This window comes from Plodia interpunctella, chromosome 16 (genome assembly GCF_027563975.2).
Source record: "Plodia interpunctella isolate USDA-ARS_2022_Savannah chromosome 16, ilPloInte3.2, whole genome shotgun sequence".
Lineage (NCBI taxonomy): Eukaryota > Metazoa > Arthropoda > Insecta > Lepidoptera > Pyralidae > Plodia > Plodia interpunctella.
Window position 1 is genome coordinate 6,727,978 of NC_071309.1, and position 15,952 is coordinate 6,743,929.

Consider the following 15,952-nt stretch of genomic DNA (forward strand, 5'->3'; position numbering starts at 1 on the left):
TGTGTAGGTGGAACTTTTATGACAGTCCTCTGTTCCAGCGTACAAAGCATGATACACGTGACTGATCTCTGTCCACTATATTCCATTAAAGGTGGAGTTGCAATCCATAAAGTGGATTGATCGCCAACCTTTCTTTCTCGTTCTTACTGCATAGAAAACTATTCGCAATATTAATCTGTGGCAGCAACGGCTGAGTTGTTGTCTGTCAACCTGTCAATCGGTTTTCAGTTTTCACCAATAGATAGTGTTCAAATCACTTATCTTTTTAAATAAATTATAACATTTAAAAAAACACAGTCATCGACTGAGGCGAGAAATTAAAGTCCATAAAGAAATAATTGTAGGAAACATATTTTACATTAGGTTTTATATTGCTCAAATGGTCGTTATTGAGTACATTTTATTATATACTAATGAAAAACATAAAAGCAAAATTTGGGGTGATAAGGAAATTTCATATCATCCTAAATATTGCTGTTATCACCCTAAATTTTGCTGCCGCCTAAATTTAGAGCATCCAGGGAAATAGGAGTGGGCATGGAAACTTTCTCGTATGAAAAACTCAATATAGAAAGGGAGGGGTCGTGTTGCTAAACGCGTTTTTCCAAGTTATTTGATGTGTCTTTTCTCAGCTTCATGCCCTGCCGCGCACAGCACAAAAAACATTACGCTCAAAATACTTATGGCAACGATCAACCTAATGGTTTTTCTTGTCTTTTTGTTCATCTTAAAACATTTCACCACACTACCATTATTTTCCTTTTCTTGCTGATAATAAAAATACGATGTTTGTGAGCGAGTGTGTTGGTTAGTCACTCAATCAAATGAAATTTTATGTGAGAAGTACCTAAATTACCTAGATTTAACGTTCAATTTAACAGCTTTAACATAACTAATTAACAGCAATAATAACATTGTTTTTAAATTGATTAAGGAGCAAATTGCCTAATTGTAAAATGCCACTGGTATAATATTGGTCTCCCTCTCATCAGAGTCAGTCGTCGAGGCGGAGCCCAAAGTCCACATTCCTATATTTTCGTCTCTATTTGACATTTTCGATTTTTCGTTTATTGCCAAAAACATTCCAAGATTGATTTAATTATTTACTTGGTTTTTTAGGAAATGCTGTGTGTATTTCAATTTATTTTGCTGAAAAAGAATATCTAAACATGATAAAACAGTTTCACTCGGCTTTTTAGGAAGAAGCCACAGTCAAATAAATAAAAAAAAATATTAAAACGTTGAAGCCTTTATTTACAAAAATCCAACAAATAATTATCACTTTGGGATTTCGCTCCATTTATTAAACGCTGCAAATATGTATATGCCGTATATGGTTCAAACAAATTATGAATACAATTCCTCAATATTCAATAACTTACAGTTCAAAATTTCTATTGTATTAGTTTATATAACTTCAAAAAATGTTATATAATAGAAGTATAATATCGGAAGTATAGAAGTTAACTAAGTAGTAAATTGGGGAACATTTAAAAAATAAGTAAATGCTTTGGTTAATATAACATATGGAGTAGTTTATATATGTATTTGTATTTTGGCTCTGCCGTTGTCATGTAAATATGTATATGAAATTGAGTAGTATTTTACAATACCTTACTATCAAAATCTTGGGATATCAACTATAGGACCACATGTAACTGACCACGCGTTGTGATCGAATGATTACAAATGAAAATATATTTTTGTGATCGTTTTACTTTTAAATGTATATTATAAATTCATATACACGGAACAAAATTTATGGGTTCATTACACGTGGAATTATTGAAGGTATTTGTTACCATTGTTTATTCGTACTGTCACCAACAGATTGAAAGTAAATATTTCATTAATTAAATTATATATTAAATATATACAAAAAAACATCATTATTATATATTTACATCTTTGTACTAATAAACAATGGTTAGGTCTTGGGTGTGCACCAAATCCGTAACGCTTTTGCTTGCACATTTTGTATGCAACTCCATATAAGTACGTAACATTTCCAGATACAGACCCGGCCCCATTGCTCCGTTGCGTCGACCTAGCGCATTGTCACTCCGTTGTGCTCCGTTTCCAAAGACTTTAATGTTGACGTGCGTCGATATTATACAATTTCTGCTGTCTTCTTTTCGGACGTAAGAGCAATGGAGGACAACGGAGCAATTAGGCCGTGCCCTAAAACTAAAATGCGCGTTACGCAGTAGGTGCGCACCGGCCTTTAATCACTTGATCACCTGGGTGGTAATATCAACTCCATAGTGACTAAAAAAACAAGTATAACAAATTAAATGAGTTTTGATATAATATATTGAGATTAAAATTAGGACTCATACTAGGCAAGGACGTGTGATTATTTTCCGCTCGAGTTCATCCCATTAAATATTTTTCAAATTTGTTAAATGCATGTGATGTGTATAACAAAACCATTTAAATCAAATTAAACAAGGGTTCACAAAAATATTACGAATTTCATCCATCAGCATTAGAATGTTACATTACATAACCACATATTATTATATAGGTAATTAACGGATTTAGAATATAATATCTATTGCATGATACGTCAGACGATCTCCTATGAATATTACATAATACACGTGTAAATAAATGTGTAGGTAGATACATATTAGATCCGATTACCTGATACAAGTATTTCATGTACAGTAGACAGCAAATCAAGTTACCCAAATTCATTGAATTCTACTACCTACATAAAGATCCACGAGGATAACTTAACACGCGGTCGACTATACACTAACTATGCAAAATATTTCTTTGAATAAATTATTAGGCCAGTAAACATTAATAAATTATAAGTTTGTACCTATATGTCATTTTAGATGTTAAGCAGTTAGGTACAAAAATGTCCACAGACTTCAATCTTTTTATTTTAATCGAGCAGTACATTAAAAGAATTCCATATTAATTCCATTTCTTTATTTTTTGTAGTATCGTTATAAATTTTTGCAACGCATATCTGTCACTGTATTTTGCACACCTATGATACGGTTAAACGTTGCACTTTCATAATTGTAACAATATGCATTCTTATGTACTCGTATGCAAAGAAATATATCCTTATATTTATTGATTTTACAGTATAATCTCCCACAATTGCAGTAATGTTGTTAAGTTTACAGTACATTTTAATGAAACTGAATTATCAACCTTGGCATTTAGCTAAAACTACAAAGCGTATTTTACATTTTATTGTCACATGTGTGAGGGAAAACATAAATACCAAATGAAAACAATGTTAACTTTTATTTAAAAATAAAAAAAACTTGCGTCTTAATCTACTTTTTACAAGTGCTTATGGATTCTTAACATGAAAACCCTGTAAAAACGGTTTTCCATTATTATTATTTTTTAGATTAATGCGGTTACGAATATTTTTTTATTGACTGATTTAAAACTGATCTTCAAGAGCCATTTTAACGTACCCACTGGTGGGGCACAGGCCTTCCTTATGAATGGATAAGGAGTATTCCATGATTATGACGACGAGGGCCCAACGCGGATTGGCGGGTTTTGACGACTATAAATATAACTGGCCTCAAGATAACATATTTATCACCTTTTCAACGACCGACCATTGTGAGAATAACTTAACCGCCACTATCACAGGTTTCAATGGCAAACCACTCCACTAATAGTGCCAATAAAATTGTTGTGTGTTTCATTCCACGTAATGACCACGACGCTCAGCCATGAGGAATTCGACTATGAGGAGAGATCACAGGTCAAGCCCGCTAACTACCGCGCCATTGAGATTCTCATTGATTTTATTTAATTGCAATTCTCGAGTTAATATGCATATGCTTTGTAGGTTCTCCTCCATTAAATGTTACGTGCCGTAGTGTAATGAACATATTTTGATATAAATAACGCTTAGGCACTTTCAGTAAATCCATACTAATATTATAAATGCGAAAGTATGTCTGTTTGATGAAATTTAGTATGCAAATAGTTATAATAGACACCGATCAAACAGGCTACTTTTTTTCAAAATCAACCCCGCAATGACTGTAATGGGATAAAAGTTGGGTGTATGAAAATCTTATTTGTCCGTTCCATTTTCGAAGAGAAATTCAAGCGGGCGAAGCCGCGGGCAAGAGCTAGTAAAATATATTTTTATCTTACCTATGACGTCCTGTAGGGCAATGGTCTCCCCCATTGACTTTCATTTGTCCCTATTTAAATAGAATATGAAAAACAAAACTCACTAATTGTGTCCTTTCCTAGAAATTTTATTTTTCATTTCAAATTATTATATATTGAATATATTCGTATTGACTATTAAATTCCAATTGTACAGCATTTTTCCAACATAGAACAACAATTTTGGAATGCATTGCAAAACTAACAATATCCCCTTAAAAGTTAAAGCAAAAATATGTCTGTTATCACAGCTAAAATAACTAACAGTATATCATGATTCAATAAAACGTGTGAATTCAAACAGCATATTCGTTGGTTAAACAATGAAAAATTGCTTAAAAAGAATGGAAGACAAAGTAAATAAATTACCATTCATTAAAATTCTCATTTTGGACATAACGATTTAAAAATAGATAAATATTTGCAGTCATGTATAAAACGTCTTATATTAAAGTCTATTTACAATAAATTTCTAACTAGTTTTTTTGTCTTTTTTATATAAAACGACATTGAAGTCGTAGGCCTTTTAATTTGTTTTTCATTCGTCATTAATCAATCTATTTTGCATTCATTAATGTGACAAATCTTCGTACTAATAATTTTATATACACTTGAGTCCAATCAAAAAGTAAAAGAAATGCATCTATCTACCTTCAAATGGTTGGGTGACTAGATTATTACACCAGCATGATATATCTTTTAAAAAACATTCCTGATTAATATATTTGCTTTTATCAACAACCAATAAATAAAAAATTCCATTTCACATAAATGATCTGAACTAATTAAGAGTGGTTTGCACCACTCTACTTTGACGTTAACTGTAACATGCGCGAAAAAGCGTGATGTGACGACCATGTTTTTCTAAACGTCAGCGGCGCGCAAGTTAAAGTCAGGGTCAAAATTTACTGATGCAATTCACCCTTAAACTTCTACTAATTTTGGCAATTGACTTCCTATTTTTGATGTGTCGTATTCTGTATTTATAATTTAATTTACATTGAAGTATTTTCTAGCTATCACCGACGCCACTCGCCTCATATTGGTCAAAATTATTTCGTCGTCTGGGACGAGTGTTAGCGCTCGATTGTACGCTAACACTGCTTCAGCATATTTCCCGTTTATGTGATGAATAGCGCCGAGGTTAGACTGGTAGTCAGCATTCTGTGAAGGGAAGAATTAATACCTATAAAAATCTTATCCAGCACGTAAAATCAGACTCTTGCCAAATGTCAAAAACAAAAATGTATAAGGCTTGTGTTAAAGTGAAAGACCATGTTGTAACGGTAACATTTCCTTGTCGAGATCTTAGAGCGCAGAAAAACTCAAAATAAGCCATTTTATCTAAACGACGCGCGACGGCCGGGCGCAGGTTAATGTTAACTTTAAAGATGACGGGTACAAGCCACTCTTAGGGTTTAACGTGCGCACCGCTGATATTTTGACAAAATGGCGTACTTTGCGTTTTTCTGCGCACATTAAAGTTAACGTCAGAGTTGACAGTGCAGCCTACTAATTACTGTGTTTCATTAACTTTCGATATTAAAATGTATTTGTACATTTCATTTTTAACAATGATCGACATACCTCGACGTTTTATCGAGGTATCTCCAAAGATGTTTGTCAGTGCTATGTGTTTGGTTATGTATTACCAAAGCTATGTATTTGGTTTTTGTTACTCGAGGACTTATCTGCGCTCAACCGAATCTAATGATACTAAAAATATTAGTCAATATATCGTATTATTAACAATACTGAAAAACAAATACTTTTCTTTTACTACTTTTATTTTTTCGTAGAATTTCATACAATTACCTTCCCTCTCGACTCCGCTTTGTTGGAGTCTGTCTGTGTATAACTTCATATAATAATCCCCTCACACCCTATTTAAACAAAGTAAAGCAAACATAGTACAAAGTAAGTTTCCAGTGAAATCGCTTACTTTGTATTCAAGTTATTTTAGACGTCTTTAATTAAAATCTGAAACTTTCATCCTTTGACTATTTTCTGTACTTCATCCTTGTGTATTAAATCATGTAATTTTAATACAATAGTACTGAAATGTTACAGATATAAAAACATTACATGTTCTTATATATACACTTCTGTACGTACTTCTCAGCATCCTTGGAGCCGCCAGCGTCAATGAACGATGCACTGAAGTCACGTAAAGGGTCAGTGATTATTTCGTTATCCATTCGGAAAACTGCGACGTGCGGGCCATGGCGGAACCGCTATCCCACTTGTCTGTCTCAGCCCCGCGTATCATTACACCAATTTCGTAAGAGAAATGTTTACAAGATGTCGATTTAAAAAGGTATTTTAGCTTCATGGTTCAGGCCATTTGCCTGTCTGAGTGGTTGTACTTACGTCTGGTTTCAGCTCGACAGCGCGCCGGTACCACTTCTCAGCGTCTTTGGAGCGGTCAGCGTCTCGTAGCGCTTGTCCCGCGAGCCACGCCCGCCTGCCGTCCTCTGGTGCCAGCTTCGCTGCTCGGACCATTTGCCTGGCCGACTCGTTATATTTCCCACAATACTTTAAAAAAATACCTGCGGAAGACATTGGGTTATCATTTTTGAAAGGAACTTTAGAATAAGTGTATCAGCTGTCTCACTACCTGGCTAAATTATACCTATTGTTCTTTATTGTTCTTTAAGCAAGAGGTAAATATTCAGTTCAATATGACCCAAACATTGCGTTGTTTTCGAATGAAAAAGAAGTGGAAATCGGGTTCCATTAAAGCGCTGTTGCAATCAACGGCAAGTGCTCCAAACGTCAGAAAAAATTGGATTGAAACTTGATAAACGAAATTTGTGGAGGAAAATAGAGGTGTGAACGTCGTCGGTTAGCTTGATCCGGCGCGGCGGGGGGCACGGGCCGGCAGCGTAATGGCTACAAATAAAACACCTTGGGGAAAATCGACAGCTATTGTTTTTAGAAGAAATTATTATCGTTGAGTATTATTTCTTTGTTCATCATTCTCAGAGGTCTTTTGTCTGCCTTTGCAACGAGATAAGACGCTATAAAACAAGACGAAAAAATATATTTAGGTATTTCGATGACAAACACCGAAATTCACAATTTATAATTGCGTATATTCTCATATTTGGTCGAACTTTCGGTATTCGTTTCAAGTTTGTACGGTATATATTTAATTAAATTAATTTCACTTATATTATACTTACTATATTGTTCGCGAACCGATGGATGTTTTGGTGCTACTTTTACAGCCTTCTTAAACATTTTTTCGGCTTCGCCAAGTTTGTTTACCTGTATGTATAAATGCGCAAATATAAATAAGTATTAACAGAAAAATACCTATTCAAATATAGCACGAGCAAAACATATTAGTTGTTCAAATTTAAATAATGCTTTAAAATTACTTGCTGCACCTATAGCATCTCAGCGGGCGTGGTCGTATCAAACAATATAATACTATATGATCGTTTCAAGAAATAGTAATACTTACATTTCGTGAAATGCCCTCCGCTAACGAAATAAATTTCGCTGCGTCCTTCGGAATAGGTTTTTCAACTTCACCACATTTAACAACCGTTTGTGGACCTTTCGTTTTTCTGATGACATCGAAAACCTCTTCCGCCATTGCTTCAATATTCTGAAAGATTTCGTTGCGACTGTATTAGAAAATATGATACGATTCGATTCTATTAGAAAATATGTACAAAGGAAAGATGAACTCTGCCCCAGACAGTATTTACAGAATAAGCATAACTTATAATTAGTCAAACATACATAAATGAGCGCAAAAGCAGAGTTATCGCAAAATTTCTTCCAGCCAACCTGCGTCTAAACGTAGAATAGTTTCCTAAAGGTTAACTAAAGCGTGTCGCAAGTATCTAAAGATACTTGCGACATGCTTTAGTTAAAATAAAAAGCTATAGAATAATAAAAAAATACCGATCGCGTCCATCCCTGGGTCGGCTCATAGTGATCAGGCAGCATTTCTAGCGCTTCTTCATAAACAGAATGCGCTTCCTCCATTCGCCCAACAGCTTTATGAAGCGCTGCAAGTTGGACGAGCGCTGAAATCTTCGCTGAAAAGTTTTCTCTCCGGTCGCGGACACTCGTCCCGTCTGAGTTTGCTCCAGCTCGTAATATTTTCGCCGCATCTTCCAATCTCCCTTCAGCTACGAGACACACCCCCATGTTTACGTAGGCGACTAAAATTAATACAGTCTTTGTTATTGACGTCTATGAATCTCTGCATAAATTAAGACACTACAATGACCACAAGTTAGATGGTTTTTAATAAGTAGTTATCATCATTGGTGACTGATGGTGTCTGCAGAATATTGAGCAATTAGATGAATTTACATATTATCATTCGACTATACTGTAGTAATAATATGTAACATATTTTCTTGTCCCGATTAACAGGAAATAAAATGTGTTTGGTACTTACGTGCCATTGATGGCCTGTAGCTGATTGCATTGTTGAAACTTTTGATTGCTTCATTGTAACGCTTTTGAGTCTGCAGTACAATTCCTCTGAAACAAATATGTTTTGTTCAAAGAATTATTATAATATCCATTCACAATCGCCATTTAAAACGATAATTGGCCCGAGGCTCCTTTTCACATGAATGTTACGAAATAATGAACTATTTAAATTTATTACGAATTGGCTATCAGTATCTTGTATTAACAAAGATGGATTTATTTCCGGGCATAAACTGGGCGTTCCTGCCTGAGATACTGTCTACCCTGTAAGAGATGAAGACGTGACTCTGTATCCATACACATTGCATGATTGAGTAAGAGATGAAGACGTGACTCTGTATCCATACACATTGCATGATTGAGTAATTAACATCCACTCCACTAGAAATCCCAAGGAAAATAATTTAAACGTTTGTAATGTTTTTGTTTTGTTCGTATAAAGCAATATCAGCTCTATGAATAATGCAGTTCCAGACTTTGCCTAGCAAGCTCGCTCTAATGAGAGGCTTCCACGGTACCTAGGGTATTACAGTCGTTAGGAGCGATCATTTTATTTGTAATGCCTCTAATTGCGTAAATCCTATTCTGTAGTACAACTTAAATATGTTATCTATGCAAAATAACAAAAAAATACGTACGGCTTCACCCGCCTAAATTTCATTCAGAATTATTTTCTGGGATGAAAGATACTCTATGTATTTCCCATTATGCGACATATATACGAAATTTCAAGAAGAATATGAAGAGGTAACAAACAAACTTATTGTTGAAAATAATAATTAACTTTTGCATCTCATTAATAGTTTCAACAATAAGTTAAAAAGCATGAGTGACATGTATATCAAATCTATTTAAACAAATAACCTTACTTTCGCGTTTACAATATTAGTTAGGATCAGGCATTATAATAGAACTTTTAAAATATTAAAAGCATAATCATGTTCATGAAAATGTATTAATAATATGCTGTTATATAATTACAAGTGAATATTAGAACTGCAATAATGATCGCGTGTCACTAGCGTAGTTATTAAGTAAACATGCTTTTAGCAATTAAATATCTACATGAAACAAAAATAAAATTGTTTTTTAATAATGCATATGAATGTATTTATTTTTAACCTATTATTATTTTTTGTATTCAAGATTTTTATTCATTAATTTAATATGATTTTTTAACTCCCTTTCTCTTATTGTATTTGCTTATTTAGCCCTTTATATTTGTAACTTTTTAAAAGTTTGTAGTAAATATATACTTAAATTCCGAAATGCCAGTAGTTTGTAGCTTGTGAGAAATAACTATTTAACATAAAAGTTGACGTGAAAAAGTGCCTGTGAAGGTCTAATTTCTGAATAAATGACTTGAATTTGAAATTAGTATTTACAACTATCTATTAAAAAAGGAATAAATTTTACCACTAAAATATAAATAAAAATATTTACAAACTAAATATTTCGTCCAGTGCGTCAGAACGAGGTTCAAGAATGCTGGCAGCATTTCCTCGCTGTATTTATAATTTGTAATTATGTCTTTCTCTGCCGGTTGACTAGAAAAGATCCGTTCATGGGATAAGTCCGCCGTTGCTAGTGCTTTTTCTGTTTCTTGTGATTTCGTGTTTTCATATGCAATAAAGTTATTTCGGATCAATAAAATTGAGAGCAGTTAAAATATCAGCTATCTATCACTAGTATTGGATTTTCAAATGAAAAAGGAATAATGGAATTAAAATATGAGTTTTATATTTACATCGGAGTATCGGAGTGTTAGCAATAAGACACTAGAAAAGAAGAAGAATATTTACATTACGAAGCTGTGTACTTAAATAAATAAATGAGCTAACATAAATATATAAAACAAGCGTTTGCTCGCGACTTCTCTTTATCTCATCTCCACGTGTTCCCGATGGTGTCATAAAACCGGGGCCAACAATTTTTCACACTGTGAGAACTTGGTAGCGATTTTACAACCCCCACTTGCCTGACATCAACCCTTCGTGGGAATGCCATTATTGCCTATAAGCATTCCCTGTGGCTGTGTTTCCCATCATCGTGCCTAAAGTGTCATGTTAGGAACTAAAGACTCCACGCGACTTGCCGCGCGCTCTGACATAGAAAGGTAGGTATACTTTGATAACAAGGAACCGCCTGAAGTTACAATTACGGTACGATAACTGTTAGCTTTGCATAAATTGAGACGACGACGTGATGTTTGTTCCATTTGTCACGTTGACGTCTATTAATTATCTGTGAAAATTAGTGATAATTTTAAATTACGAACATTATGTTTCTAATTTTGCTTTGTCTCTAATTAATGAAATTATCTAATAATTTAAGAAGTTACCTGTCTTTAAATCTATAAATACACCGCCTTGACAGACCGAGATAGTAACTCCACAGTAAAAAACGGATTTTATTTGTTGTATAAAAATTACAAAGCTTGTTCGATAACAATCAAGGTAGTATGCTGGTAAGTAAGTAGTTTATTGTTAAATTTATTATATATCCTTATCACTGATATTAACGTGAATACATATTTATAAACAAAATAAACATATATTTATTCGGTGTCTCATTACTTTTATAATTTAAGTTACACTGCAAACTAAAAGTAATAAATAAAATTGCTATTGAATTATTCAGAAAGGCTCACGAAATGACTATAGGATGTTCCCGTTCGCAAACGAATAAAATTACTACAAAGAATTGAGAAATAACGCATGTATGTATAAGAATTGAGAAATAACGCATGTATGTATAAGAATTGAGAAATAACGCATGTATGTATGTATACAAATAAAAACAATAAATGTAAAGTCGGCAGTCGTGTCATTTGATAATTTGTCACTGTTGTGCTATGTTTTTACCGTAACAAAAGTATTTAGGCACATTTACAAATAATTAAAAACAAATTAGAAATAAAAAAATTGGATGATCGAATTTTTTATTGATCTAATTTTCCCCCTTCTCATGTTAATGTGAAGGGAGAATTTTCCTTACTTATGTCAGATTCAAAAGTCCCTATAGCCCCTGCAACATTGCCCCGTTGGACGCCAAAGAAATCCTTTGGATATGACAAGAACCGTGCCGAATTGTTCCGTTTGTAAAGTGGTCATTCCACGACCCTAATAACATTAATAACTACGATCTTACTTTTTGAGATGTTGACATTATTCATTGCAAAGTCAAAGACTCAAATCGAAAAGAAATCAAAATTTATTCAGACATCTTCCGACAGGCACTTTTTTACATAAACTTTTATATTATAAACTAATCTCTCAAAAAGCTACAAACTACTGACATTTCGGAACGACCACCGCTAAGAAGAAATGCCCGAAAGAAACTTTTAAACAGTCAAATGATGGTACCTTATAACATTGTATACTGTATATTATAACCGGTATTTAGATTATTAGTCGTCCCGACTTCGCTCGGGCATAAACATAATGTTGTACAACTAAACCTTCTTGAGGAATGAGGAATGAGGAATCATAGTATCTATTGGTGAAAAGCGCATGAAAATCCGTGCAGTATTTTTTTAGTTTATCGCGAACAGATGTGGCAGATAACTTTGTTTTATAAAATGTAAGGATGTTGCGACAAACAGATCGCCCTATTCGTATCTCTATAATTTGTGACATAACTGTGAAGTCACGCAAGGCAGGCATTCTACGATTAAGCGCAGGTGACAAATTGTATTGTGAATAGAATTAATGTCCTTCGTCGCGAACAACACGCGCCACAAAATTATTTAACTGTTTTATCAGGGCCAATACTAGGAAATAATGAATTATGTGCCCAGTTCTGTCACTAGAATCGTCACATTTTGGTCACAGTTCTTTATTGAGAAATGTTATACAGGCATAAAAGTGATGAGTCTAGAGGAAGTGAGTTAAATTTGTCAGGATCGTGGCAAGTGGAAATCGATAGCCGACACGGCGTGATAATATGTATCTAATGTTGTACAGGTTGTTATAAATACATATATAACTACATACAAAGTTTTGGATAAAACCTTTAATAAGATGTTTCATTATAAAATTGATACACATTTTAAAAAAGGTTAATATGAACACCTCTAATCAGTCGTCCATAACTTCACGTAATAGTACCGAATCTTACCACTTCGTATGTATACCTATAGCTACCTATCTTGTAACAATATATAGAATATTATAGCCACTTTTGGCGTATCTAAATTTATAGCAACATTGTCTTTGGATAAAATTTAAATCGTCTCTTCTTCTTCTACCAATTGGATGATACCACTGATGTATATATGGACGGGAATTCACACATATTTACTCGTCATATTACTGCATATTCATAATGTGTTCTGCATATAATCATTATTCCAGTCATTGTCTAAACATCAATCTTTGTGTAATATATATTTCACATCCATTTGTTGAATTTGCCATTTTTATGTAAATCGGAGTATTCACTAACCCAAAATTTATGGTCGTCATATACTTTTTGTTATAATAGTGAAATTTAGGAAATAATACTTACTCGTATTATAGGAATAAATGAATATGGTCGAATCACGCTCATTCAGTTAGCCTCAAAGTAAGTTTGAGACTTGTGATACTAACTCAAACATACTATATTTTATGACTTATACAAATATATATAGATAAACATCCAAGACCCAGGTCAAACTGAAAAAGGTCATTTTTCCATCTTGTCCTGATCGGGGATCGAACCCTGGACCTCCAGTATAGTCCATGGTGACCACACCACAGACGACGTCAGATAGAAGAATAGTACGAGTAACAAACATTTAATAAAAAATATATCCGTGTGAATACATTGAACATTATATAACTCAACATGTGATAGCGTTTTCCTGGCAGATACTCAGGCGGCGACACGTAGATACGTGCCCAAGTGATTTCTTGCCTGAATTAGAATAATCTAATCTTCCCCCAAAATCACAGCCCGATCCTCATTATGTTCGCTTTCTGGTAGCAATTTCACGTAATAGAACGATTTATATGCCCATCGTGGCTCGTTTGTTACATTAATTTTGATATTTTTATGTTTCGAAAGAATTTTAGTTTAATGAAAAATATTAATGATAATCTTTTCAGGATTCAGTAGTGATGCGGAAACAAATTCTTTATAGAGCAGCGTGTGGTTCCGCCCTAGAATAGGACCACTCCATATCCTCCCGTCGTACGAGGCAATTAAGGGACACAAAGCCTTAACAGGTGATAGGCAACGATAGCATTCCCAAAGAGGATTGACGTCAGGTGGTCGATTGTACAATCATATACAAATCTTCCAAATCTAATGGACATTTTTACGCTAAATCGGGCTTTGGGGCGTCACAGCTCCAAATGCAACTGGGAACACAGTAATATGAGAGAGAGAATTTCCTTATAGAGCAGATAAAAAACATAATATTACTGGTTAGATTATTAAGTTAAATTTCGTTATTGTACCTTATTACAAGATCAGCATAATCTAGAAATAAATAAATAAAAATAAACCATAAACAAAACGAATATACTTAACACTTTTCCGTAAAGGGTTCAATTTAAATTTTCCATTCAATTTTACTGTTTTACACCAGAACATCGAAGGCATGCCAATATTGTGTTCGTAAATTTATACGGAGGCTCTATTAAAGATCATATCGGGCACGCGGCCTTAATAGAATACGGCTAAGCGAACAATGCTCGTCTATTCAGGCTACAGGTAAACGATCTACTTCCACTTAATAAATACTCGATATATTGTATCGTATACGCCTTATAACAATCCATCTAAATAGGTGCCCGTTATCGCAAATGTTAAAATTTATATAGAGAAGTAATAATTCCGGTGTAAGACTAGATGTTGCCCGGGGCTTCGCTCCCGTAGGAATTTCGAGTTAAAAAGTACCCTATGTCATTCCAGGTTATATTCTACGGTTATATTCTACTATTTACTATTCTACTATATACACTTTTACATTGTTCAAAACTCAGGCTCACCCAGAAGTATAAATTCGTTGTAACAACATATAGTTAGCAGATGTTGAAGGTGCAAACAATTAATGTCATGGTCAAAATTCGCTGTTTACGTTTGTGTTGCAGTTTGCTCTGGCGCGATAATATTGCGGTAATATTCCCTCCATACTAATAAATTCCATATAAAAAATTGCGACGGACCAATGAGACTGGCTGGAGTCTCATCAAGACGAGTGCTCTGCATCTGTCACTTCAGTAATTATATTATGGTTTCTGTGCTCGTGGCAATTTGTAAAATGAGGAACGATGTTGGAGACAGACAGTAGTACGACGCAATGCATTAATCACACTTATAGAAAAAAATATGAACATTTATGTGCGTAATATAATGTTTATTTTATTTTTAATCGAAAAGACGCGTGAACAGAAGAAATGTTGATCGAATTTTATAAGTACACTAGCAACCCGTCCCGGCTTTGCTCGGGTAAAAACATAACAAATTATACACCTAAACCTTCCTCAGGAATCACTCTATCTATTGGTGAAAACCGTATGAAAATCCGGGAAGTAGTAGTAAGAGTTCATCGCGGACAGACAGACAGACGCGTCAAAGGACTACTTTGTTTTATAGTATGAAAGGATAAGGATAAATCGACCTTGTGAGAAAGTAATAAAAAGAGGGGAATGTCATTTCCTAGCCCACACTACTTCAGGATAGCAAAACATACAACTTCATCGTTAGTTACACAATAGTCAGACGATAGTTTAAAGTGACTTTAATTGTTTAGTGTAGACTAATAAATAGGACTCCAATGTAAACAGTAATAAATATTATGATGCCATCCAATTAATCTAATCTAAACAATATTTATGCAAAGAAATTTAATTTAACGCTGTTGACATTGCCACCAACAGCGCATTATTTCAAAAATGTTCCTCAAAATTATTCTAATGTCGTGAGGTATTTATTATATTTTCTTTCTTCGTTGTCCCTAATAGGGATTGGACCTTTCGCCCTTTCAGTCCCTCGGGAGAGACACACCGAATATTATTTCTCCCTTTTCCAAGGGTAAACCTTTTGAATGTATTATTAAACTTTTGTTGTTATCAGAATAAGAATAATATAGGCCCACATCAAATCTGTGTCTTTGACGTCCTTTCCGTATGTTTATTTAATTTACTTTCATTTCTGTATTTACTTTTATGTTTACATAATCGTATATTATTATTGTTGTTTGTGACCACTTGTAATTTTAACAGCGCGTAAAAATTATTTATACTTTTGTGTGAAATGAACAGCAAAAAAAAATATCTTATCTAAAAGACGGACTGGTATTACTGTCAATCAGTGATCTAGCGGGATTACCGGG

General features: G+C 33.9%; 1 protein-coding gene across 1 annotated transcript in view; it reads right to left on the reverse strand.

Annotated features, from left to right (window-relative positions):
* Nucleotides 1–1,215: 1,215 nt before the first annotated feature.
* The window catches only part of Tmtc2 (Transmembrane O-mannosyltransferase targeting cadherins 2), a 64,393-nt gene continuing 49,656 nt past the window's right edge, over nucleotides 1,216–15,952 (reverse strand). The window contains exons 6-11 of the mRNA XM_053756827.2: nucleotides 8,591–8,676; nucleotides 8,086–8,348; nucleotides 7,637–7,783; nucleotides 7,353–7,437; nucleotides 6,538–6,716; nucleotides 1,216–5,331 (exon numbers count right to left, since the gene is read on the reverse strand). Coding sequence (XP_053612802.1) covers nucleotides 5,158–5,331; nucleotides 6,538–6,716; nucleotides 7,353–7,437; nucleotides 7,637–7,783; nucleotides 8,086–8,348; nucleotides 8,591–8,676 — 934 coding nt within the window. The 3' untranslated portion in view covers nucleotides 1,216–5,157. The remainder of the gene's footprint in view (nucleotides 5,332–6,537; nucleotides 6,717–7,352; nucleotides 7,438–7,636; nucleotides 7,784–8,085; nucleotides 8,349–8,590; nucleotides 8,677–15,952) is intronic.